We start from the raw sequence: 23,652 nt of genomic DNA, 5'->3' as shown, positions 1-23,652 counted from the left end.
CCCGAGATGAATCCTAAATTCACTGACATAAATCCAAAATTGAAATCATCATCAGTTGCAGCCTCATTCTGGTACATACAGGAATATCGAGGTCGTTTTTGAGTTTAAAAAAATAAATAAAAAAAATCACTGACAAAAACAAACATTTTACTTATCCTTTATTATAACATAAGAACATACAGAAAAATAGGTTTGGTCCATGAAAAAGTCTGCAGATTCACATAATTCTACACCCCCCCCCCTCCCACACACACACACACACACACCCACCCCCCCAACGTTGTGTGTTACAGCTCACAGGTTCCAAACGCTCCTTTGAAATCTTCCACATGCCTGAACCCTCATTAGTGTATTCTTGGAATTTAATAATAAAATGCACACACACACACACACACACACACACACACACACACACACACACACCCACCCACCCACACATTGCAGCCAGGACACTCATCTTAACATGAAATGACCGAAAGGTCGCGGGTGTGTCAAGTCAGTGTTGGAGGAAGCTACACCTCCTCATATCTGCTCTGTCGTGTGTTTATGGCTTATCTAATTAAAACCCACTCAGCCGTTTCCAGCTCACAGCCCACATGAATCTGATGCACGCTGCCCTGCAGAGAGGAGGTTTGTCAAATGTGGCCGCCGTCTTTACTTTGCTGGGAGCTAAATCAGCGGGCTCTGACAGCGAGGGCCGACTAATGATATAAATACTGGTTCAACTATCTGAGCGTAGACAAAGACGTAAGAAAAAGATCGGCCAGGATAAGTCATACGAGTTTACTTCACATCCATCTTCAGTTTTTTTTTTTTTTTTTCTGCTCAGTATTTACAAAACTATATAGACTAGAGGTACTTATACTAGCTACTTCCATGATAATCTGTACTAGCTAACAAGACAAGTACGGATATAATACATATTTAAAACAAGCATCACTGATAGTAACAAAAAGAGAGAGAGAAAAAAAAAAAAAAAAGAACTTCATACTTAAGGGCACCCTCAACAAAAAGATAACCGCTTCGCCACAACAATGTATATTCTGCCAAAATGGATTAAGCTTTAAAACGCCTCTCTTATAAAACAGACTGTGGTACAAACTGTCAAAACAAACCAAGGACAACTTAATACACAGTGGCACATGACCAGCCAGTGGGCAGCAAAGAAGCTGAGTGATTACAAGCACTATCAATTTTGACTAATTGGGAGAGCATCTGGGCTCCCAGTCTAAAATGTCACAGGAGACTCTGCACATTCCAGATGATTTCACATCATGTTTTTGTTCCAGGGTAATAAAACATTAAAACAGTTACAACCTGCCCTCCGATATTTTTTTTTTTTTTTTTTTTTAATTCGTGTGCAATCTGTAGTTTAGTCTGGACAGTGTGTTATAATAAAAAGGAATGCTTCGACATGCACGAGAGAAAAAAAAAAAAAAAATTGTGCTCAAGGAGCTCTGGTGTGAGAGGGGAACAACCTTACAAAAAAGTTGAAATCGAAAATAAACTGCAAAAAAAGACCAACTGATAACCTATATAACAGTGAAGCCATCTAGTATCTATGTCTGCCTAAGTTTGTCAAGAGAACTCCCACGCACACACGTTAGTCGTCTCCTACAGCACATCACGTCTCCGGTTATCCTGCTGCACGGGGACACGTCTCTTTAGGTGTTTCTGATGCCGAGCGCCTGCTCCAGCTCCTGTCGCCTCTGCTGCACCTGTAACACGTTTTCACAGAGACGTTTAATCACCAGAAGACGACGTTACCAGGAAAACGGTCAGCTACGGCCGCGACGACGCAACACAACTAAGAGTCTGCACCAGGTCCTGTTCAGCAAGAACGAGAGGCATTCAGGAAGTCCAGAGCTCGGTCCTGTCGCGCGGCAACGTAATGCCCACGCAGCAAAGAGAAGCTATCACCTTCCTGCATTGTCACCTTGAAGAACCTAAGTGCCACAGTGCAGGTTGTTTGCGCTGAACTTTTCCCCTCAGACACACGTCTCCAGGCTCATTGCTTGATTGCGGTAGACTTTCTGAAGCCTCAGTTGCCTGATTTCCAGAGTCTTGACACGCAACATTGACGCGGGCCCCGCGGGTCAGTGTCCACGGACGAACCGCAGATGCACACTGGCAACAAAATCTTCTGTAACTTAGGCGCTGATTTCGATCAAGCAGCAAATCTCGGAAGGTTCGTAGCTTCTCTGTGCTCAGTGCAGGTCACGGCTCGTCTCGAGACCTTTTTGATCCACACTCATAGGTCAAAGTGGTATATGGCCGGAACATGTATGAAACGCAAGAGCTTTTAGTATAAAACGAAGGGTTTCAATTTGAAATGGATACAGGAAGTCACTTTGATCACTCACTCTGAGACACTTGCGTTTACAGGGCTGCCCCCGCTGCAAAAAAACTATTTTCTAACAACAACAAAAATCTGCTGACTAAGTGATGATGAAACTAATCATTAGCTGCACTAAACACAAAGTACAACTGACCAAAGTCATTATAAGTCATCCTTTGATGACTACGGACTTCTGCATAACATGTCGTGTCAATCTGTCAAATAGTTGTGGAGATGATTTAGCTTGGACTTCAGTGATAGGACCTCTGCGTTACCGTGGCAAAAAGTAAAGAGGACAAAATCTGAGGAGGAAAAAAAGGGATTACCTTGGAGTAGAAGTAGCGACAGACCGCCTCCTGAGCCCACGGCTGGTAGTAAAACTCTGCTCTCCGCTCCTCCTCCGGGTTTCCTACCACATCCGTCATGGTCTGTTAACAGAAAAAGATCATATTAGACCAAACTCCGACTCAACAACAGCTGATAAATTAAAACAGCCCAGGGTGTCTATTTTCTATTTTGTTTGAGAGTGAGCTTCGGACTGAACTCATTCAATTTCCTTCAGATTCGGTGGAACAAACACTGCAGGTGGGCGACAGCTGGTCAGCAGCTAACCGGCTCACTCAGCAGACGGGGGGAGGGAATAGGAGGGGGGGGGTTCATCCAGTCAAACATGTTATTAAATGACTCTGTCCGCCTGTGTTACACCTGAGCGAGCAGTGTGAGCTTTGTGTTTGAGGAGCAGCATGATGTCAAATTTCCTCTTCACACAGTCAAACATTGGATTTAAACCAAAGTCACTGTGACACAGCAAAACTCAGGAGGATCAAAGACTATCAAACTCAAACATGACTGCAATACATTTGTACTAACCGGAAAAGTACTCAGGCTCAGAAATACCACAGGTACTTCTTGTTGATTTTTTTTCCCAGTTCTTGACATTATTAGTTTAAAAGTCAAATATTTAGTTATCTATCATCTCTAAATGTTATCCAGGTGATATATATATATGTTTGTTGTATTTCCTGTCTCTGCTTTATTCCCTCTATTCCTTAATGACAAGAAATAGCCCATGGTAGTTTCACAGGCTGTCAGGTTCAGTTTTATTTATGTTGTATAGCCCAAATCAAAAATATGCCTCAGGAAAAGCAACAGAGAGGGGAATACCTCTTCTTCAATAGCAATAAATATGATATAGATGTTTTGTGTACAGAGAAGACACAAATAAAAACAGTGAAACTGCACTATGGAGGAACCCAATGACAACATTCAGCAGCGGAAAATGATGAGTCACGTCCCTCTACTCGCTACACGTCTTTCTGCTGGGTTTCATCCTGATCTTTTGAGGTTACCGTCAGTGGAGATGCTGCTGCTGCTTCATCATTCTGATCCGTGAGGGATTTCTTGCCGAATGACTGCGGACCGAAGGCTTACTCAGCACTCACTCATCTGAATGACTCTGACACTGTAACCGCAAATTTGTGCTTGAAAGTTGAGGTGACTGAAGTTTTGTGCGCGTGAGGTTGATTTCTTTGAAGCGGGAGTAACACGATATCTACTGTGATATTTGACTGGAGATAAAAGAGCGATTGGGTTCACGGATGATCCGGTCTGAAGTCACGACAGGCAAACTCACTTTGAGGTCTCTGCACTGGGACTGCAGCCAGTCGTTGATGAAGCCCTGAGGATCTCTGGCGAAGTTCAACATGAACTCCCTCTGGGTCTTCAGCTGGTTAATGGTCTCGATGGTTTCATGGATCTAAGAAGAAAAACAAAAGTGAGGTCATCGCTTTATATACTCGTTAACCACTAAATATCTGCGGACGGGTGTTTGGTATTCCTGAGATCAGTGCTGCCAAAACTGTGTCACACCAGAGTATTCCTTAATGACTTTTTATGGCACTACAAATTATTTTTAGAGCTCTAATAAAGCTGATAAAGCTTTCCTATTGTTTGCCCTGACAGAAGCCACGCCTGACTCCAATGATTGGGAAACTGCTATAAAAGTCTTATCTGTGTGTTATAGTCTACTGATTTTGATGTCAATTGATTATTTCTTCCTTTTTTTATACGTTTAAAAACATATCCTAAATATGTAGTTAATTTAAGTGCTGACTAATTTCTTTTTATGTGGCAGAACATCATAAAAAATGTCCAGTAAAAAACATGGAATTTATCTCGTCTCTGCTGTGCCGTGTCAATGCTGGAGAAGTGTCCGTCTGCAGCCATATATCATTCTGCTTCTGGTGAAAAAAATGCTCTGGATTGTTTGCATATGTTGAAACAAGTCACAATGGTCTTGGGCAGCACTATGTTTAGGATATAGTGATGGTGTCCTTCGCAAAATAGTTTCGGGGGGAGGGTGGAGAGGGGAACGACGACGACGACTTGTTTTGATGGAACATTTGCCTGTGAGGAGGCGAGCCGCGGCATAAAACGTCTTAATCCCTGCAAAAAACTTAAAAGAATGAAACAAGCCTTCCTTGTTGCATGATCCAAATAAATATTTCCTAATTCTCCCTGTGATCTACAGGTGGTGGCCAAAAAACATTGCGATGCACCTAAAAAGGCAGGAAGAAAAAACACTCGGCAAGTAAACTTGGACAGAAACAATGCAAGTTTCAAAATGTTAAAGCAGCTTGCTGATGTTTTATGGAGGAAGGAACCCCCATTAAACACATTTGTTAAGAGTCAAAGACTTACAATTTATTTTAGTGAGTAACAGTGAATTTAGAAATTACTATTGTCAGTTTGAAATAACGCTCCAGCTTTAAGGCACCAAGTTTTGGAACCACTTACTTAGATATCAAATTTGAAGGAGCCTCAATTTGCGCTCAAGGCTGATAGGACTAAAACTTGTTCTATAAAAAGCTGGTAAAAAAAAAAATCTGTAGTCCAGTGACCAGCTCAGATGAATCACCTCGTTACCAGGTCCTATCAGTATAATGCATAATTCTACCTGCAATCCCCCTTCACGGTCTCTGACATAGGAATGCTGCAGGCTGTTATGTCTGGAAAAATGTACATTGGACACTTGTACTGGTTATGAAATGGGACTAGCCTCCGGTGTAACATGATCTCCACAGTGTCAAAATACTCTACAAATACTGAGAATAATCAACACAGGATAAGCAAGAAGCCATTTCTGAAAGCAGCCCGGCAGGAACAGGGTGTAATCTGCACCAAAGCCAAAATACTGTAACAAAATGAATGGCGCCGGTAAACTATAAACATTCTCCCCGTATTTACATTGTTGAGTTGTCTCAGAACAAAGACTACACAGAGGGACGTCTTTTAGCAGAATGGGCTTTGTGCCTTATCAATGTGAGTACAGCCATCCCAGCCAAGGTAACGGCTGCTCGCAGGAGGTCAAAAGGGCCCGAGTGAACTCAAAAATGGATGGAAAGAAGACAGTAATACAAAGGCAGCAATTTGAGGGAGCAAATAAGTGTGAAATTGACCTTAGCAGGCTCACCAAATAGGAGCGAATCGACATGGTGGGCTCAACTGAAGTCAGAAGGAAGAAAAAAGCACATTCACATTGCTTTTTAAATTGCCTTAAAATATTTACAGCAGAGAGGTTCTCACATGGAAAATGGACACGACTTAAATCTTAGAAAAAGATGTTGATTGATACAAAATCACAGGAATATAATTAAATTATTTCTCAAACTTCTCACAACTCTGTGTGTTATTCTACAGAAGGGTGCGATTCAGTAGTTTAAAAGGTCAAAAGACACACAAGCTTCTCCTAAAGTCTAACACAAAACCCTGTGACTCCTGTACTAAGAGCAGCTGTGGGGCTGAAGCCGGTACCTTGTTGTCCAGTCCTGCTATCTCCTGCTGACTGGCTGTGGAGAGAAGGAAGGAGTTCATCTGGGTCTTCAGCGTGTCGTCCACCTCCACGTCTATATCATAGCAAGCAGTCTTCTTTTGGTCATTGGGGTCCACACTATTAAAAACACCAAAGAGTAAACAGTAGGTTTAGTTTTGATAGTATGCATACAAACGGGATCTAAACAGCAATCCAGTTCTAATGTTGGGGAAAATGTTCTTATCTTTGAAACTATTCGAACATCTATTACTATCTTCTAACGGAGATTAGAAATACAACTAGAGGTGAAACAATAAGTCAAGTCAACATAAAAAGTAACTGTCACCTTGTTTTTGTTTTTTTTAACAGAGCTTAAGCATTTCTGTCTTTCAAGGAGAAATTACAAACAAATACCGTTCTGTTCACATCCTCTTAAACGGGACAATTTGAACATTTGAATCTGTCACTTTGCTGTCAGTAAACAGTTTTGAAATAATTGTCTGTCAAAATAAGCAATTTGAAGACTTAAAATGAGCTTTTTAACTACTTTCTGGCATTTTAAAGACTAAATAAAAAAATTGGAAGATTAATCAATAATATATAACAAGGAGATACCTGATCACATGGTTGATAATGATGGGCTCTGGGGGCATGAGGAGTGCATGCAAGCGCTGCGGGATCTCAGAGAACTTCATTCGCTGAGTCTCAAAGATCTGCAAAAGGAAGAAAACCTAAAAACTTAATGCACATCACATCACTTAAGTCTTATCAAAGTTCATCTACACAAGTACGAACTACTTTAGCATCCGCCAAATAGATAGCAGCCAAACTAAGAATGCTCTGAACTTCCCAGCTGCAGCTTAGGCTGGTCAGTGTTTACTAAGTATTGTGAAATGCTATTCTGATGGTTTTGGGTCTGTTGTCAAAATAATGATTACATTGAGTCAAATGTAATAAATATTCTAGACACATAATACAAACTTTATACACCTCGTTGTATTTTATGGATGGGCATTTTAAGGATAAATGTTCTGGTAGTAACATGTTCTTGTTCTGTAATGATGGTTGGAAAACAGCTTTTAGGTACATTATCGCCACCTTCTGGTGGTTGTACTGCAATTCAACAAGATCCCAGTAAAAACAGGAAATAAGAAAAAAGTTCCATAAACTATTTGGACTTTTACATTTCTTTTCATGACTATTTCAAAAATAATATCCAGGCCCTTTTGTATATATATGACACTGCAAAACTTTTTCATCACAATTCTTTTTTGTTATTTTGCACAGTCTGAGCTGCAGCTCATTCGGTGAAGGTGACTGTTTTTCTTTCACAGTCTCTTTTGTGTAAGAGGTTGCTGAAAAAGTAAAATGTAGTTTTAAAAGTTGAATTCTATTGGACCTTGTTCACATACCAAATCATAATAGTGCATTTACAACAAAGTATGCGTACCGTCTGTACAATAGAAACTATTTATTTCACACCTTACCTCGGTAGGAATTGAACATTAACCTTCTAAAATCATGTTTATCTTGGCAGAGTATAAAACCAGGGAACCAGTCAGTGACCCAGAGGGAAAGAGTCTCCATACAAGGACAGACAGAAAGAGACAGGCTGTACAACATCAGCACAACTACGAGGCTGTTGATCCTTCCAGCTTCAGACACTGGCTACAGTTAGTGTTGATCAGGTTTGAAGAGCAGAACGGTCTTTCACTGCATTTTTAAGCAACAAAATGTACCAAATTAATTAAAGTATAAATTGCAATGTGTGATGCGAAAACGTGACTCACCTGCTGCAGGTATTTGTCACAGTTGATGAACTCGCGCTCATGTGGGTCTTGGAGTTTGTGGGTCTTGACGTACTGCCACAGGGCCTGAATGATGACAGGTCTGGTCTGGGTGTGGATACCCAACATACGAGCCAGTCGGGGGTCCAGCTTGAACTGAGGAGGCTGCACGGTACGGAGACAGAACAATGAAATGGATTAGTGCAAGGTGAATCTGCGATTGAATATTATCCTAAGAAGCAGAGAGAAGACCTGACCATTTACCTGGTAGTCCAGCATGAGCAGGACGGTGCAGCGAACTCCCACATCACCTGGCCTCTTCACCTGGAAACCATCAGTCTCCTGGGTGGTGGCAGTCCTGTGCCACTGAAATAATACAAGCAACATTTTAGGAACAAGTAGAGTATTTACTGACCAAACAATAAACTGATATTCTGCATTTATCCTGGACAATTAATAATTGTTACTGCAGCAGCACAAAATGTTTACCGCATTGTAAAACCAGCTGATCTGTGAATTACTCTAAAAACAGAAATTCCACAAAACAAAATCCACTTGGAAAAATAATAAAATACAGTTTAATCATGAATATTTTCAGAAAATGATGGACTACAGTTTTCAGAATAAAATGGGGGAAAAGTCCATAACGTATAATCCTAGAAAGGAAATAATGCCGAATTATAAATGAATCAAATGTTTTTACTTCCACGAGGTGGTTATCTGGACCATACAGGTCTTTGTCCAGCTCGATCACCAGGGATTTGAAGAAGGAGGAGAACTTCCTCTTCTGTTTGGTAGCTTCATACTTGGACACGGCCGTCTGCCAACACAATGAAATGAAATCAATGACTTTGTCTATAATATTTGCACAAAATGTGTGCCTGTCATAAATCAGATCTTAAGTATAAAACTGAGATTATCTGTGAAAGTTTAAGATGAATTTGTTTTAAGAAAAAGTCATAAGAAAAAAAAAACTATTTGGATTAATTATTTTGGGAAAAAAAACTACTGTTAACAAGAAGCTTACATCTTCCAGCAGACGCCCCTCAACACGAAGCTCCCATGATGCAACTGTGCCTTCTCCATCCTCAGCATCAGGCTTTGCAGGGTTGAAGGTGTTGGATATGAAGATCCGAAGCTTTCTCTTTTGCTGAAAACAAAAAACAAAACACAAAACACAACACTTAATAACCATCAATCACTCAACAAACTTCATATCTACACTGATAATCAGCAGTGGTGCATGTATTTCAACTTTCAGAACATAACCGCCCTCTCAAATCCCAAAAGTTAAGTTGTTTCATTCAATAACGTAAATATATAACTAAGGCAAAGATTAGATTAACTTGGCTTTGCTGCAGTTGTATGCAACTTAATTTAAGATAACATCAGTGTAATTGTTTGCTGAATGCGGACACAGAGAGGACTTCCTGCTTATATGAAACATCTATCAGGCACATTTCTCAACCCCAAAATACACAAACATCTTCTTGTTCAATGTTATATGAAAGCAACACAACGTCAAGGTGGAATAACCAGTACGATCATGAAAAAAACACACAAAAAAACCACCTTTTAATGGCAACCTCATCAAATGTATGTACAAATACTTCTGTGGACATTTCAGATGAGCAAGTTATTATTGAAAGATATAGTTTTAAGTTCCTAAAGGGTTTTGAAGTTCATTTCTGGTGTCAGGGGTGATTCAGGGAGTACAAGAGAGGCGGGTGCAACGAAAACATACCTTAATGGGCCTCTTGAGGGCCTCCTGAATGTCCAGCCTCTTGCGCATGATAGTCTGGTCCAGCTTCCTCTCAAAAGCAAGTAGATCCATGTAAGCCTGAGACTCTGGGACCAGTTCCCTGATCTGGGACACAACAAAAAAGGATGAACACATCCTCAGCTATCAACAAGGCTTGTGCTAACTGCTGCTAACCACGACTATCAACGATTGAAGACACGAATGCAGATTTGGGAACAGTGATCCTCCTTAATCAGCACATGTGACTCCTTGATTATAAAGCCACCTGTTTGAACTTCTTTTCCCATCTCCCAAGTCTGAAAAACCTTGTATCTCTGATCCTTCTTATGTCTGCTTTCCACTCTTTAAGCCGTTAGTAATCACAGCTCTGTACATGGTGAGTCCATTTCTGTCAGGCACAAACTTGTAATTATTGATAGTTGACTTGAAATGATCTTTCAATTATGCATTTTATTTGTCTTTGACTTGTGTATGCAACTCGAGAAATACAGGCAAAGAAAGGGAGGCATAAATCTCAGTTCAGGAGAACCGAGCTGTAGCTCCAGACAACGTGATATTTTATGTTTACTTACTACATTATCTAAAGTGGACCAAAGCACAGAAAAACAGCTAATGACAATAGAACAATATCAAAAATGATTGTCAACCTTATTGTCCATATGGGGTTCTTAATAATACTTACGAAAAGATTTCTGTCTAATTATCATTTGTGTCAAAGCTGTACTTCACACATCTAAAACAGCAAAAATGTCAACAAGCAGGTGTAACTGCTCCAACAACTTCTCTACAGAGAAACTCAACATTTGCAGTTCTTGTGATCCGAGATGAACATGTGGACGGTTTTAAAGCTCTCTGAGGCAAATTCGTGATTTTAGGGTAAAGTAAATTAATGAAAAGGAGATTGCAATTGTGCTGGTGATATGCATTAATATTATTCTTATGACAACATGTTGAGGGGACATTCAAGTGCTAATAAATCAACTAAATAAAGAGTTAAATGGGTAGTGGAGGGATTATTTTCTGGTCCAGTTCATGATGGACACCATCACACAAGGTGAGTAATATTGAATAAAAATCTTTAGTAAGGCATCTTAAGTGCTCCCAGTCATTGTTCTCTCAAGGCTAGACCTTTAACCGAGGTCCTTTAAAAGACCATTTGCCCCTTTTGTTTAGTTCAAATGGAACAGCAAATGTAATCTCCCCCAACATACTCAAAGCCAGAATTAATGGATTTCCATGAATTGCTCGATTAATACTCACCCTCTGAGGTAGAATTTTATCAGCCATCTTTTTCTTCTTTGTGCTATAAAAAACAAATTATTGAAACAAGATTAAAGCGGTGCAGTGAGTCTCTACAAAAAAGACAAAGAAGCCAGTTAAATTCTTCAGTCTGAGGTTTACAGCCTCCAATACCTGGGTCACACACCCACACAAATACACAGACTCACAAAGAGAAACGCTGCATTTACATAACCACAATAATTCACTTCCTCATCTGGAAGGCTGGAAACCAAATCAAAGGATATATTTTACTGAACTGTGGGCCGTTAACGTCATTGAACGGTCACATTTAATATGTTTTATATTTGTGGTGTAAATATATTTCTCCGTATCTCTTTTTAGAATAGCTGGTGTGTCTGTTATATAAAATCTATTTAAATGCAAATAATAGGTTTATTGATTACTTTGGTCATTATTTTTGCAATTAATCTATTAATCGTTTAGTCTCCAAAATCTCATACATAGCCAAACCAACTGACCAAGACCTAAAGATATTCAGTGTGTAATGAGAGAAGATAAAACTGCATCCTCACACCAAAGAGAATAAGACTGAAACAAAAGATTAAAACAGTCAACAACTTAAGAACTGCAACGATTAGTCAATAAATTGGTTGACAGAAAAGTAATTGGCAACTATTTTGATGAAGGATTAGGCATTTTCTGATTTAAGAAACTAAAATATTGTAAATATAAGTGTAATTATAATTCATATAATTATTTTTCCATCACATCAGGCATCTCGGAGCTAGCTGGACGAAACAAGACATTTTTCGCTGCACTTCGGACTTTCAAAAACAGTGGGCGACATTTTTCACTATTTTCTGTCATTTTAAGGACCAAAGAACTGATTGATTGAAAAAAATAATCCACAGATTAATTGAGAATGAAAATAGTTATTTACAGCCCTATAATATTCAACTGTTCCAGAAATGTATATGTTTGTTTATTAGAAACATGCAATCGATGACATTTTCCTCCATTTTGAGCTCCCAAGTTTTTGGTAACTTTTAAAATATTTGTTTCACATCTACTAAGTAAAAGTGGAGTAACTTTAACAACGAGCGAGATTGAAACTAAATTATTTCGACACATTAAGAAAGCGCCTCTCTTTCCCGTCTGGAGTGGGAACCATTATCGTGGCTGACACCGAATCAGAAACTCGACAGGTGCAGGAACAGAGTCTTGAAACTTCTGATCACAAACACCACTTTCTCTTCTTTACGGGCCAAAATCATTCCAGGTATTAATGAAACAATGTACATAATTAAACTTCAGCTGTAACTAGGATTGTAACTCCCTCCTGGCAGGTCTACCTGCTAGTGCCATCCGACCTCTGCAGCCCATCCAGAATGCAGCAGCTCGACTGGTCTTTAACCTCCCTATAATTACTCGCACTACTCCGCTCCCTTCACTGGTTACCGTGGCTCCTGTTAGAAAAAGCTAGATTCAAAATCAAACATATCGGACATTTATTCTTGCAAGGAGGAGCAAATACATGTACACTCAAAGAAGGATGCCCAGTATTGCTCAACGTCTCTCCTCCGTAGGGCAGCTTCTATACAGTGTGACAAACAGTTGACAGTCACCCCCATTCCCTTTGTATCTGCTTTCGTATGGTAATACTGAGTTGGTTGTAGGTCAAAAGATAAGGACACAGGGAGTCGTAAATTAGATGCCGAAAGTAAAACAAAAGAAACTTTCCGGAGTCACTTGCAGACAAGAAGAAACAATCTTTTTTTCTTCCCATCACTCCCCACATCTGTTTCAAAACATTGGTACTTGCGTACCGTGCTGTGAACACATCGGGTCCAGTCTACATCCAGGACATGGTCCAACCCTACACCCCAGCCCGCTACCTCCGCTCTGCATTTGCCAATCGGCTTGTCGCTCCCTCACTGCGAGCTAAACACTCTACAAAATCACAACTGTCTGCTGTCCTGGCTCCTAAATGGTGGAATGAGCTCCCCACCGACATCAGGACAGCGGAAACTCTGTACATCTTCCGCCGCAAACTAAAAACACACCTCTTCCAACTACACCTTCAATAGGGAATTTTTTTTAAAAAAAAAGTAGTACTTTAGTAGCACTTTGTAGTTTGGCTTTCTTGAAGAAAATTTTAGTTTCTTGATTCTTGTTGTTCTGGGTTTTGTACCCCCACGGTCGAATGCACTTACTGTAAGTCGCTTTGGATAAAAGTGTCAGCTAAATGAAATGTAATGTAACTATCGATGGTCTGTTTGAAGCGATGCAGCGTGGCTGAGGCAGGGAAGGAAGAGGACTTACTGCTGGTTGCGGTTCTGCTGCTGAACCTGTTGAATCTGTTGGGGAGCCGGCCTCTTACGTGACGGGTCCATCACGCCAGGCATCCCCGGGCGAGACACGGGGCTGTTGCCGTATCCTGGGGGGCCCATGGCAGGTCCCTGCGGTGTCATACGGCTGGATGGAGGCATGCCAGGTCTCTGCATGGAAAAGATAGGAACGCTTATTGACTAAAAAAAGATTTTCTTGGCATTGCTTTTCTATTCCACAAGGCGCAGCTCAGCCTTTGAATCTGGAGTACAGAGATATTTTGCAGACGTCGAACAGGATTTATCGGCGTTTAACATTTTCATCCCCAGATGGTTTCAGAATGCAGAAATCTGGTTTGCGCAACAACATATCTTACAGGTTCCTGTATATTGTATGTGTAGGTGGTTGATGTACACTTCCCTTATGCTCCTATTGTAGCTCATTTTGGGCAGTCGGTAAAGCATTTTCATTAATCAATTAGGTTTTTAAAGCAAAATCGGAAATACAATAAGGCTGGACAAAAAAAGGAATATTCTGGTTGTAATTTTTATTCGATTACCCAACATTGATTCTTAAAGTCATAAGACTAATCCACTCATTTGTACCTCTTCTTAGTAAATGTGAAACATCAGTGATAAATGTTATGTGTAAGCAGGGTTTCTTGTATGAAAGGATCCAATTTGGGGTACACGCGATGTAAAATGGCTACTTTATCAAAATCAAGGCATTATTACTTGTACAAAAAGGTTACTTGGAGTTAAAAAGTGAAGTAGATGATAGCTGGCTGTATTAGATGTGACCAGATGACGCACATCAAGTTTTGAGCTAAAAGCGGCAGCGGAGACCTTTGAAACGCTTCAGGAAGCTTACAGCGATGGAGACATGTTTTGAGTGCCATTCGGGTGGAACCTCACTGTCCAAAACCGAAAAGGGCCCCAGGTCAGGAATGCAACCTGTCAACACCAAGCTCCACTGTGATGTTCTGAGGGAAACATTCAAAAAGGTGCAAACCTCCCGAACTGTTGCGCAACGGCACTTGGGCTCTCCAACGCACAACGCACCCGCTCGGTGTGTTGAACCCGCACTCATTTTTTTTTGCCCACGACCGTCGACCCCCCCACCGCCCGGACTCACTGGATTTGGCCTCCTGCTACGTCGCTCTGTTCCCCAATAATTTGTCACAAACGCTGATGTGCAAGTTTCAGGTGCGCAAGACCAGTGGTCACAAAAAAAACGTGTGTAACGCAGTTGGCCAGGTGTTTGATTCACCTCCTCGTATCGGTCATATCTGCTGTGACTGAAACACCAGCATCAAAGAATCAAATCAAAACACATCAATTCTGGACTACGGATTGAATTTAATCAGGAGATCAATATCCAGCACTAACGGTTCTTGTTTATACGTCGGAGGATTTCATTTTACAGTAAAATGTAAATATCCGACTGCTGCAGAACGCTGCTGATACTCTCTGATGAGAGACTTTAGCACTGGGACCACCTGTGCACACCCGCATTGCACATTCATATGTGGACATCATCCTGCCTCCTCATAGATAACAGAGGTGACTTAAACTAATTACGGCTACAAATTAATTAATAATCTCTGTATTTCTAAATAATTTAGCGGTTTAAGAGTTGTCGTGTACATAAAAAGTTAAAATGCTAAAAGTGAAAACCACACAGTGTATTTGTGAGGTCAACGCGTGTGATGAAAGCTTTCAAAAGGCTTTTAAAGAAAAGAAAATCAAGGCTTTACTTTCAATTCATTTAAATCCACATTTGTAATACGAGTCCATATTTTGTAATATGAGGGTTATGACTTCTCTAAGACATCGAAATGAAACAGATCTGAGATAATGTCACTGTAATTATGCCAGAAAAACATCTCCTGATGTAAATGTATTCACGCTGAACCAATTAAAATGTATTTTGTATCAAAACAATTTATAAGCACAAGAAAAGCAAACTGCACAGCACAATAACCTGAAGCATCAAATCTTCATACTTGAGGCTTTCTATACGAAAAAGTAGCACCAAATTGTTGCATTCCTTTAAGATAAATAAATACCAAACAACAACTGCAGCCGACTCACCAAACCATGTGCCAAGAACTCAAACAGGCGACTTCTTGTATCTGTTTGCATGAGTGCAGGCGAGAACAGCAAATAAATGACAAATTACTAAACGGCAGCTTTTCTTCCTGGAGTCAGTCCGACAAATGAGGACGGATTAAAGCGAAACACTCTCTGCTCAGGCTACGGAGGAGGGTGGAGGGGAGGCAGTGACGAACACCGACTTCTTAACAATACGGGCGAGATGAATGGCTTCTGCCTTTTTCACGCAGCACGGTTGAGGCAGAAAGGGACCGCGTGTCGATCACTTAGTGTTTTTTACACTGTACATCAGCACAGCCTTGGCTTGCCATAGAACAACTAGAGATGTGCAGTATTCAGAGTATGAACCCTCTTTGATAATGCTGTGAAAAACCGCTTGCATTGAGTGAAATCAGCCAAGGACGACGGGAGGGAGAGAGACAAAAAAAAAGATGTAACTTCCTTTCACTGAACTATGTTTGAGGTTTGCAGTAGCTAAGCAGCAAACACTTCAACCGCTGTGGATCAGTGATAATTGATTCTCATTTCTATCAGGCTTGACAACATAAACCTTCAATTCTAGCAAACACTCCAATCCAATCCCAGCCCAGTAAAAACCACCGGACCACCGAGCAGAATATGTAACACAGGATAACAACAGTAGCCAGTTTTGGGTTTTGTCTTGGGTTTGAAAACATTAAGAGTTTAATGTTTGACTACACAATAAAAAGAGAAAAAAAGATGTCCTGCTTTTTGTAACTGTACTTGGATTTTTGATGATGTATTTTCAGAGGGAAGCTTTCACCTTCGCTGGCTCAAGGAGCGTTTGTCTGCGCTCACCTTAAATCTCAGTTTGAGACCTTGATTTTGTAACAGAAAAGACACTAATCGGAGATGTAGGAGACATCTTGGATCGAGCATTTCAATTTTGCAAAAATCAAGGACTGTGAACTTTCAATGAATGGAGTTGATGGACTTTTTGAGAGGTTTTAACTTGCTAATTTCACATTTTTGGGGAACAAAACATATCATGATTCCAAGCAGAGCATGTTTCTACTGGGTAATCAGAACTATTTGATTTAGTTGCAGTATCATTTCAAATTTACAGTGCAGACTAGTAATAGATCCTTTTCATGCCACCATATCGATATCATATTACGGTGGCGACAATTAATGGACGATCAAATAGTCGACCAACAGAAAACGAATCGCCAACTATTCTGGTAATTGATTCATTGTTTAGATTCACTGATTTAATTTGTTTTAAACATTCTACAAATCCTTTGGTTCCAGCTTCTTAAACGTTAATATTTTCTGGTTCTTCTACGTCTCCATGAAAATAAACTGAATATGTTTAGGTTGTGGACTGTTGGTTGGCAAAATTCAAGACATTCAAAGTTGCACCTTGGGCTTTCAGAAACAGTCTTCAACCGTTAATTAATTAAATGAGAAAATAATCAACATATTTAGCGATAATAAAAGAATCTATATCTTTAGCATTACATATTTCTTTTTAATCTAGTTTACCGCTTGTTTAACACCTAAAAAAAATAATTTTTACATTCATCATGTTAAGTCAAGGTAGTAAGGGCCTGATTTACTGAGATCTCAAATAAAGGGTACCAAGTTGTGTGTTTATTCAAAAAGTTTGCACAATTATTTTACAGTCGTTTTGCAGGTGATTTATGAAGAGTAAAATTGTGTCTTTGATATCCAAATCGTTCCATTTAAATGAGGTACTTGCGCGTGTTAGAATGATTCCAGCCGTTCTAACGGAACGACCGCAAGAAGAAGAAACAAAACACCATATAGGAGATTATCAGCGAGGAAGTCAATACTGTGGGAATAACAAAAAGATCAATAGATGAAATTATGAGAAGATGGCAAGATATTAGGCGAACAAACTGTTTATAATAAAACGTCGGCTAATAAAAGAGGAGGGACGGTGGATGAGACGCTTCTAACAAACACCGATCAGCAGGTCCAGATCTTTATTTGATGAGCAGGTGAATTAGTTTCATTCAGTGCCTCGCGAGTGCTCGTGAACTTTATGAAGCTACCCGTGAATTCTGCGGGACACATTCAGGACCTGTGACAGCTCACCTGAATAATGGGATTGGGTGGAATATTCCTGCAGCGATACGCTGGAATGACCCAGAGGCAGGACGATGCTGAGTCATAAGAAGTTTTGACATTGCCGGTATTTCGTGGCTCCTTGTTGTTGGCTTTAAATCATCATTCAGTTTATTAAATAACTCAGAAATGCCATCGCTGAACAGACGATATGTCTAAATAATTTATTCCTCTGACATCACAAAAATGTTTCCACGGGTGTAAAACCACGTTCTTCCCACCACAACAAGAGCTTCCGTCTCTCCAGATGTGCACATCTGATAAACAAATGCCTTTCAGTCGTACTAAAATAAACATCAAACACTTCTCCTATTTCTATTTTCAGGTTTAGTAAATATCATTGCAGGTGCTAAATGTATGTATTTGCATTTCCCCTCCCAGTATTTTGCACGTTCAAGCAGAAACACCCAATATTACATATGTATTCAGGCAAACACGCCAAATGGACGACGCGTGTTCAATTTCACATTTGAAAGACGCGATCTTCACTGCACGTCGTTAGTAGATCAGCTTGGACATTTTTTTTTTTTTGCGGGTGGTGTGAAGTTTGCACGTGATTTTACACACTCAAACCTTGAGTAGATCAGGCCCTAAATGCATTGTACAGATTTACTAATGAGGTAACACTGTTCATGACTATTCTGCTCAGCGTATTAATTGTATGATTTCAGATGGACCGATATCAATTCTTGCACATTTCCGCAACCGTTTTTCACAACTCAAATGTTACACCAGTGCGAAGTGCAATATTTGGTGTATCTATGCAGAAGACAAAACTCAGTTGGAAGGACCTGCGGTGCGGTGCGGTGCGGAGGGGGGGGTCGTAAAGGCTTTCTGCTTGGAGCACCGCGTGGCGTGTGGGATCCAGCCTGTTCACGTCCAGCGGTAGGAATAGCAAAGCACATTCTTTCAGGCTGTGAGATTAGTTTGGCTTAGTTAGCGTAGGTACACTTGGAGGCATAACCAGGTACTGAGGTGCTCGGCTGCTGCCACCGAGAAGAGGAAGGTGAAAGTACGAGCACGGAAGAGTGGAAACTATACGACGGTTATTAGTTTTGTTAGAGGGGAAGAGGAAAGGACGCAGATAGCCAAGCTTTTAGCGTGTTAAATAGAGGTAGGTTCTGGGAAATGCGGGTAGATCTGGGAGGAAAGCTTGTGATTACACAAGACTTAAATTGTACCAGCCTTAAGCCAGACATCGTGTTTTGTGGTCAGGTCGCCAGTGAATAGTTTATTTTGTTACACGTGGGAAAACAATATTGATGAGCTGTCGAGAAGAAAAAAAGAAAGACATCGCAAACTAGTGGCTGAGGTAAAGGGGCAGGCGTGGATCGCAAGAGGGACCGTTGCGTGGTCAACAATAGTAATAATGCGGTAGCTTGCAATCTGGGGAGGGAGATGGCAGGAGCAGCTGAAAAGGGTTGTTTTGGATTTGGTGGAAAAGTATTGGTGCTGGTGGTCGTGTAGGAGTCAGAGTCATATACTAGCAGGGCTGTCTGGTCTTAATTGGAGAAGGAAAGGTTTTGGTGGTCGTGTGTAGCAGGTACGAACGAACGGCTTTGAGCAAAGGTAATTTTTGCCACAATGTCGGCACAAGTCATAATAGATTGTTGGGTAGGTATTGAAGGGAGTCGTTTTGAGGCGCCAAAAAAGCCTTACTTTGGTGTATGAGAATAGCGTGCATGACGTTACCACAACATCTTGTGAATTATTGAGGCATGTGTTAGTGATATTCAATCTGTTGACCCTTGTGGTGTTATTTCACATTAATTCGGCACTTTGCGTATACTTTAAAGCAAATGCAACTAACTAAATGCTACTGAGCTACTCTGTACAGGCGGAAGATTTACCTGATATTTGCAAACCCCTGAAATGACACCAGTATGACGTGATTCTTAAATAGACATTTAAAAAAAAATGTTTTAACATTAACGGGGACTTTAAAGACACCGGTGTTGTAAAAGTCCACAATATATTAATCAATAGGGCTGCAACAAAGTATTATTTAAAAAAAAAAAAAAAAAAAATGTCCATTACAATTTTGCCTACAAAATTATTGTAAATAGTGACCCGTTTTAATTTCCGACAAACTAAAGCGACACCTTATAAAATGTTTATTTTGTCAGACCAACAGTTGCACATCCCCAAAGATATTGAATCTGCCGCCGTGAAACTAAATATTTGACATTTTTGTTTCGAAAGATTACTCAAGACTGCAAATGACTTTCCTGTTGATTGACTAAGTTGTTGTAGGTCTAGTAGCAAATAAATAGTGGATCATTTTAATCAACTTGTAAGACTATCCCCCCCCCATATTTACAAAAAAAAAATCCTCCTCCTTGTAGGTAAAAAAAATAAAATAAAAAAATGTTCAGCTGCTGCACTTTTCTTATTTGGTAAAAGCTTGAAAAGATCAAACTTCGTTGTGTAAAACCACTTTCAGCCAGGTGTTACTGGGTTTACCAAAAAATGCAGAGACAGATGCTGCACTTAACAGTCTGGAAAATACCAGCTGCCGTGCAAGCAAACCAGCACCGACCTGGTTTAAACCCTCCGGAAATTATTTGGGTATTTTTTTTGGGGGGGAAATTTGCATTGAAACAAACTGATGTTGAGCTAATTCATTCAAAAGTAAAACTCATCAGTGCAACTTTTTTTTTTTTTTTTTTTTTTTTTAACGCGACAAAAGCTCGAACTCATCCAGGTACGACGTTTTGAGCATTGAAGACTGGCCTTTAAGGGAGGATTGTTTTGTAAAAAAAAAACTATTTAGAGCCTTTCGATGTTGTTTTCAGAGACAAAAAAAACTGAAGCGAAACACAGCGGACGCTTAGCGGCTAAGCTAACAGGCTGCTGCACCGAACTAGCTAACTTTAAACGTTAGCAGGCGGGAGGGTCAGAAAATTCAAACAACCAACAAACTCCGGGAGTCACTCGGGAGTTTCCCGGTTCAAATGTGTATAAAAAAGGGATCGCCGCTTCTTTCTTTTTTTTTTTAACCGGGCTGCCGGGCAGCGCGAGCTGCGGCCCGCACCGGCGACGGAGGTTAACGTTAGCCCCCGGTGACAAAGCAGCGGTGCGCGGCTTTGTTCTAGCGGACTGGCTAACGCGTCAGCAGCAAAGATGGAGTGATATCTCACCGGGTACCCGGGCCCGGGCATCGGAGAGCGGTACATGTGGTTCTGCGCGGCCGACGACGGCCCCATTCTTCCGGAAGGCGTCCCGGGTCCCATGCCTGGTCCTACGCCCGGTACCGGCGGTCCTGGTCCCATTGTTCCTCCTCCACCAACCGTCGGTGCCGACTGAAACCCCCCTCTGGCCGCCATCTCCTTCTCTGAATGTCGCCGCCGGTAGAGGCGCGAAACTACCGCGAGAGCGGTTGCGAGATTTGGACGGTGTTCACGATGCCACAGCGCCCCTCGCCGGTTATGTGTGACACTACAGCAGAATTGTAACGATAACGATAACGATGATAGGTAGGTAGTTACTTTATTAATCCCCGAGGGGAATTTTTTTCTTCTTCGCTACAGCAGCATACAGAAGCAATGAGATAATAATAGAAATAATAGAATAAAATAATAGAATAGAATAGAATAATAAAAAAAGCAATAAAATAGCAGTAACAATATAAAATGCACAGTATATACAGTACAGTATATATATATCTATATATATTATATACAAACAATGATGAGGATTATAATGATGCTGAGGAAGGAGGAATTATTCCTGGATTTCAGTACATCAGAAAATTATGTTTAAAACAATAAAAAAAAAATCCTCAGGCAATATTGGCATTATTCTAATATACAGCCTAAAGCTAAGCACATTTGTAATAAATACACTTGTTAATTAACTGGATTAAACATGAATATATTTCTAACTAATATATATATATATATACAGGAATATTTGGGCTGGCCTTTAGTTTGCACAGACAGTAAAAAAGATTTTCAAAAGTAGCATTATTTAGGTTTTCATCAGTAAAATGCTAAAGACTGGACTGGAAGAAGATATGAAGAGAAATGGAAAAGAAGAAGATATAGGAAGGAGATACAATGAAGGACAAAGCCACAGATGGAAGGGATGAGGAATCAAGAAAGGAATATATATACACTTGTTAAAGTACAATTGTATTTTGTATATGGGGACCCTGACACCACCCTGCCAAAACCTCTGGCTACCCCATTTAAACTTTCTAGATCTGCTACTGGTCATAGGAGCAACAAGAAGGTTAACTCTATTGTTTTGTATTGTCACGCAGTTCATCTGTCTGCCAGGGAATGCCAACGAAATAAAACTAAACAAACAGCATTTGGAGCCCTAGCAAGAGACATGAGTGTGTATTTATGCAGCCTAGTGCACGAACTTTAGACATTTAAAACAAATTAGGGATGCTTTAAAAAAAAAAGGTATTTTTTTCTTGACCAATTACCTTAATGCAAAGTGCAGAAGAAATAAAATAACTTTGCCGGTAGAGTTCTTCTGCGGACTCAGGCTTTTACTCTCAGTGCCTTCTGTCTCTTTATGTAATCCCAGACTGACTGCATAGTGTTGACATCAGGGTCCTGCGGGGGCCAAACCATCTGTCGCAGGACTCCTTGTTCTTCTTTGTGCTTGAGATTCTTTGCATTTACGGCTCATTGCCCCCCTAAAGGCACTGAATGATGGCTGAGAATCTAAACATCTGAAGGACCTATAGTAAATGGGGATTAAATGCTTTTAAATTAAGTCACCTTCCACTCAAAATATGTTTTGTTTCTTTACTTAATTTTAATATGTTTTTTTCCTCCAAGTTCTCACCTTCCTTTCTACAGAATAATTAATGAACAATCTGGAAATGTTTTAGCACCAACAAGCACAATTTTGTGGCATCACAAGCAGCCTGGAAGCCAATCAGAGTTCAGTATGAAACTTAGAAAATCCAAGGACAAGGATCGTCCTTCACTACTCGGTCTCATGAGTCCATATGCCAATGGCGTAAGTGTGCTGCTAAAAACTTGAAATCATCAGTGTACATACAGTAAGAATGGACTTTTTAGTGAAGTGGGAGACATCTCGGGTCAAACAGCTTGACATCTGACAAAAATATTTCATACCCACAAGTTTTCGATTCTTCAATGCAAGAGAAGAAATAGGTGTAATTTTAAGACATTTTAAACAAGGACATTGCATTTTTCTTGTGGAAAAAAACCTATCAGACATGAATTGTTATTCAGAGTAGAATATGTTTCTTGGTCTTAAATCATGTCCTGAGGGTATTTTTAACATTTGAGCAAATAAAGGACATAAGAATAATAAGAAAAAAGGTTAAAACATGACTGCAGATGGCAGAGACTAACGGGCCTCAAAATGACAAAAAAGACCAAAATAAATGTGATCAAAATGTTCTGAACATTTGCAGCTTTAATTTCTAGTTTGGTTTCCTAACATCACATATATCTTCCTCTGAATTTTCACTCTTGGACAGTTATCTCAGAAGTCAGGCATCACATTGAGAGGTTCATAAATTACTAAATAAGCTCCATCCTCGTTCTTGAGGTGATCTAAATCCCAACTGCAGCACCTCCCTCCTGGATTGTTTTTGAACTGAACCATCCTTCTTTGAACGTTTTTCAATGCCATAACTATTCATCTGAAGCACAAGAAAGCGGGTGTTGAACCTCTGAAGTGGGTTCTCTATTAACAAGTAAACAACAAGTAAGACTGGAGTGGCTGGAGTCCTGCAAGTCAGCTGAAGAATCAAACCCTTTCTTGTTTCAGAAACTTTGATGTCATTACACTTCCCCCCAATTAGGCTGTAGCTACAAAAACATGGCATCCCATCTGTTTGTGTAGCCTGTTTGTGTTTGATCAGAGTGGGCCTGTTTGAGCGCATACGAGAGAGGAGGGGGGATATGTTGTGTTTGTTTGGGATCAAGTTACAGCAAAATCCTCATTTATGGGTGTCAAAAGTATCTGATTGTGCTGCATTGTGCTTCAAATCTCCGGAGGGGATTTTACATCGAGATGGCAGCTGATTAGGTTCCTCCTAACAATCGACAACCTCGATGCTGAATGAATGAACGAGGGTTCATACTTTAAACAAATGGAAGGACAAATCAGTCTGAAATCTAGTACAGCATCTTTCAGTGGTGAGAAACTTGACTGCACTACAA

General features: G+C 40.3%; 1 protein-coding gene across 1 annotated transcript; it reads right to left on the bottom strand.

Annotated features, from left to right (window-relative positions):
* Window positions 1-141: 141 nt before the first annotated feature.
* Window positions 142-20,840, bottom strand: smarcd1 (SWI/SNF related BAF chromatin remodeling complex subunit D1). The gene is made up of 13 exons (XM_069691089.1): window positions 20,635-20,840; window positions 13,263-13,438; window positions 10,959-11,001; window positions 9,681-9,803; window positions 8,964-9,086; window positions 8,640-8,756; window positions 8,201-8,302; window positions 7,940-8,101; window positions 6,765-6,862; window positions 6,152-6,287; window positions 3,972-4,094; window positions 2,665-2,766; window positions 142-1,718 (listed from the first exon to the last, which is right to left on the bottom strand). Exons 1-13 carry the CDS (start codon window positions 20,818-20,820, stop codon window positions 1,665-1,667), a joined length of 1,545 nt encoding a protein of 514 aa, XP_069547190.1. The 5' UTR covers window positions 20,821-20,840; the 3' UTR covers window positions 142-1,664.
* Window positions 20,841-23,652: the final 2,812 nt, after the last annotated feature.

The sequence above is a fragment of the Brachyistius frenatus genome, unplaced genomic scaffold (genome assembly GCF_029030835.1).
Source record: "Brachyistius frenatus isolate BFR_SWC_R1_liver_20210118 unplaced genomic scaffold, ASM2903083v1 Contig_10, whole genome shotgun sequence".
NCBI classification, from domain to species: domain Eukaryota; kingdom Metazoa; phylum Chordata; class Actinopteri; family Embiotocidae; genus Brachyistius; species Brachyistius frenatus.
This window is presented reverse-complemented; position numbering and strand designations above follow the sequence as displayed.

Excerpts from the sequence above, each read along its gene's own strand:
- smarcd1 (XM_069691089.1), bottom strand. The coding sequence starts at position 20,820 with ATGGCGGCCAGAGGGGGGTTTCAGTCGGCACCGACGGTTGGTGGAGGA. Across the intron at positions 13,439-20,634 it reads TGCCCGGGCCCGGGTACCCG|AGACCTGGCATGCCTCCATC; the intron begins GTGAGATATCAC and ends TTTTCCATGCAG. Across the intron at positions 11,002-13,262 it reads CAGCAGAACCGCAACCAGCA|CACAAAGAAGAAAAAGATGG; the intron begins GTAAGTCCTCTT and ends TGTTTTTTATAG.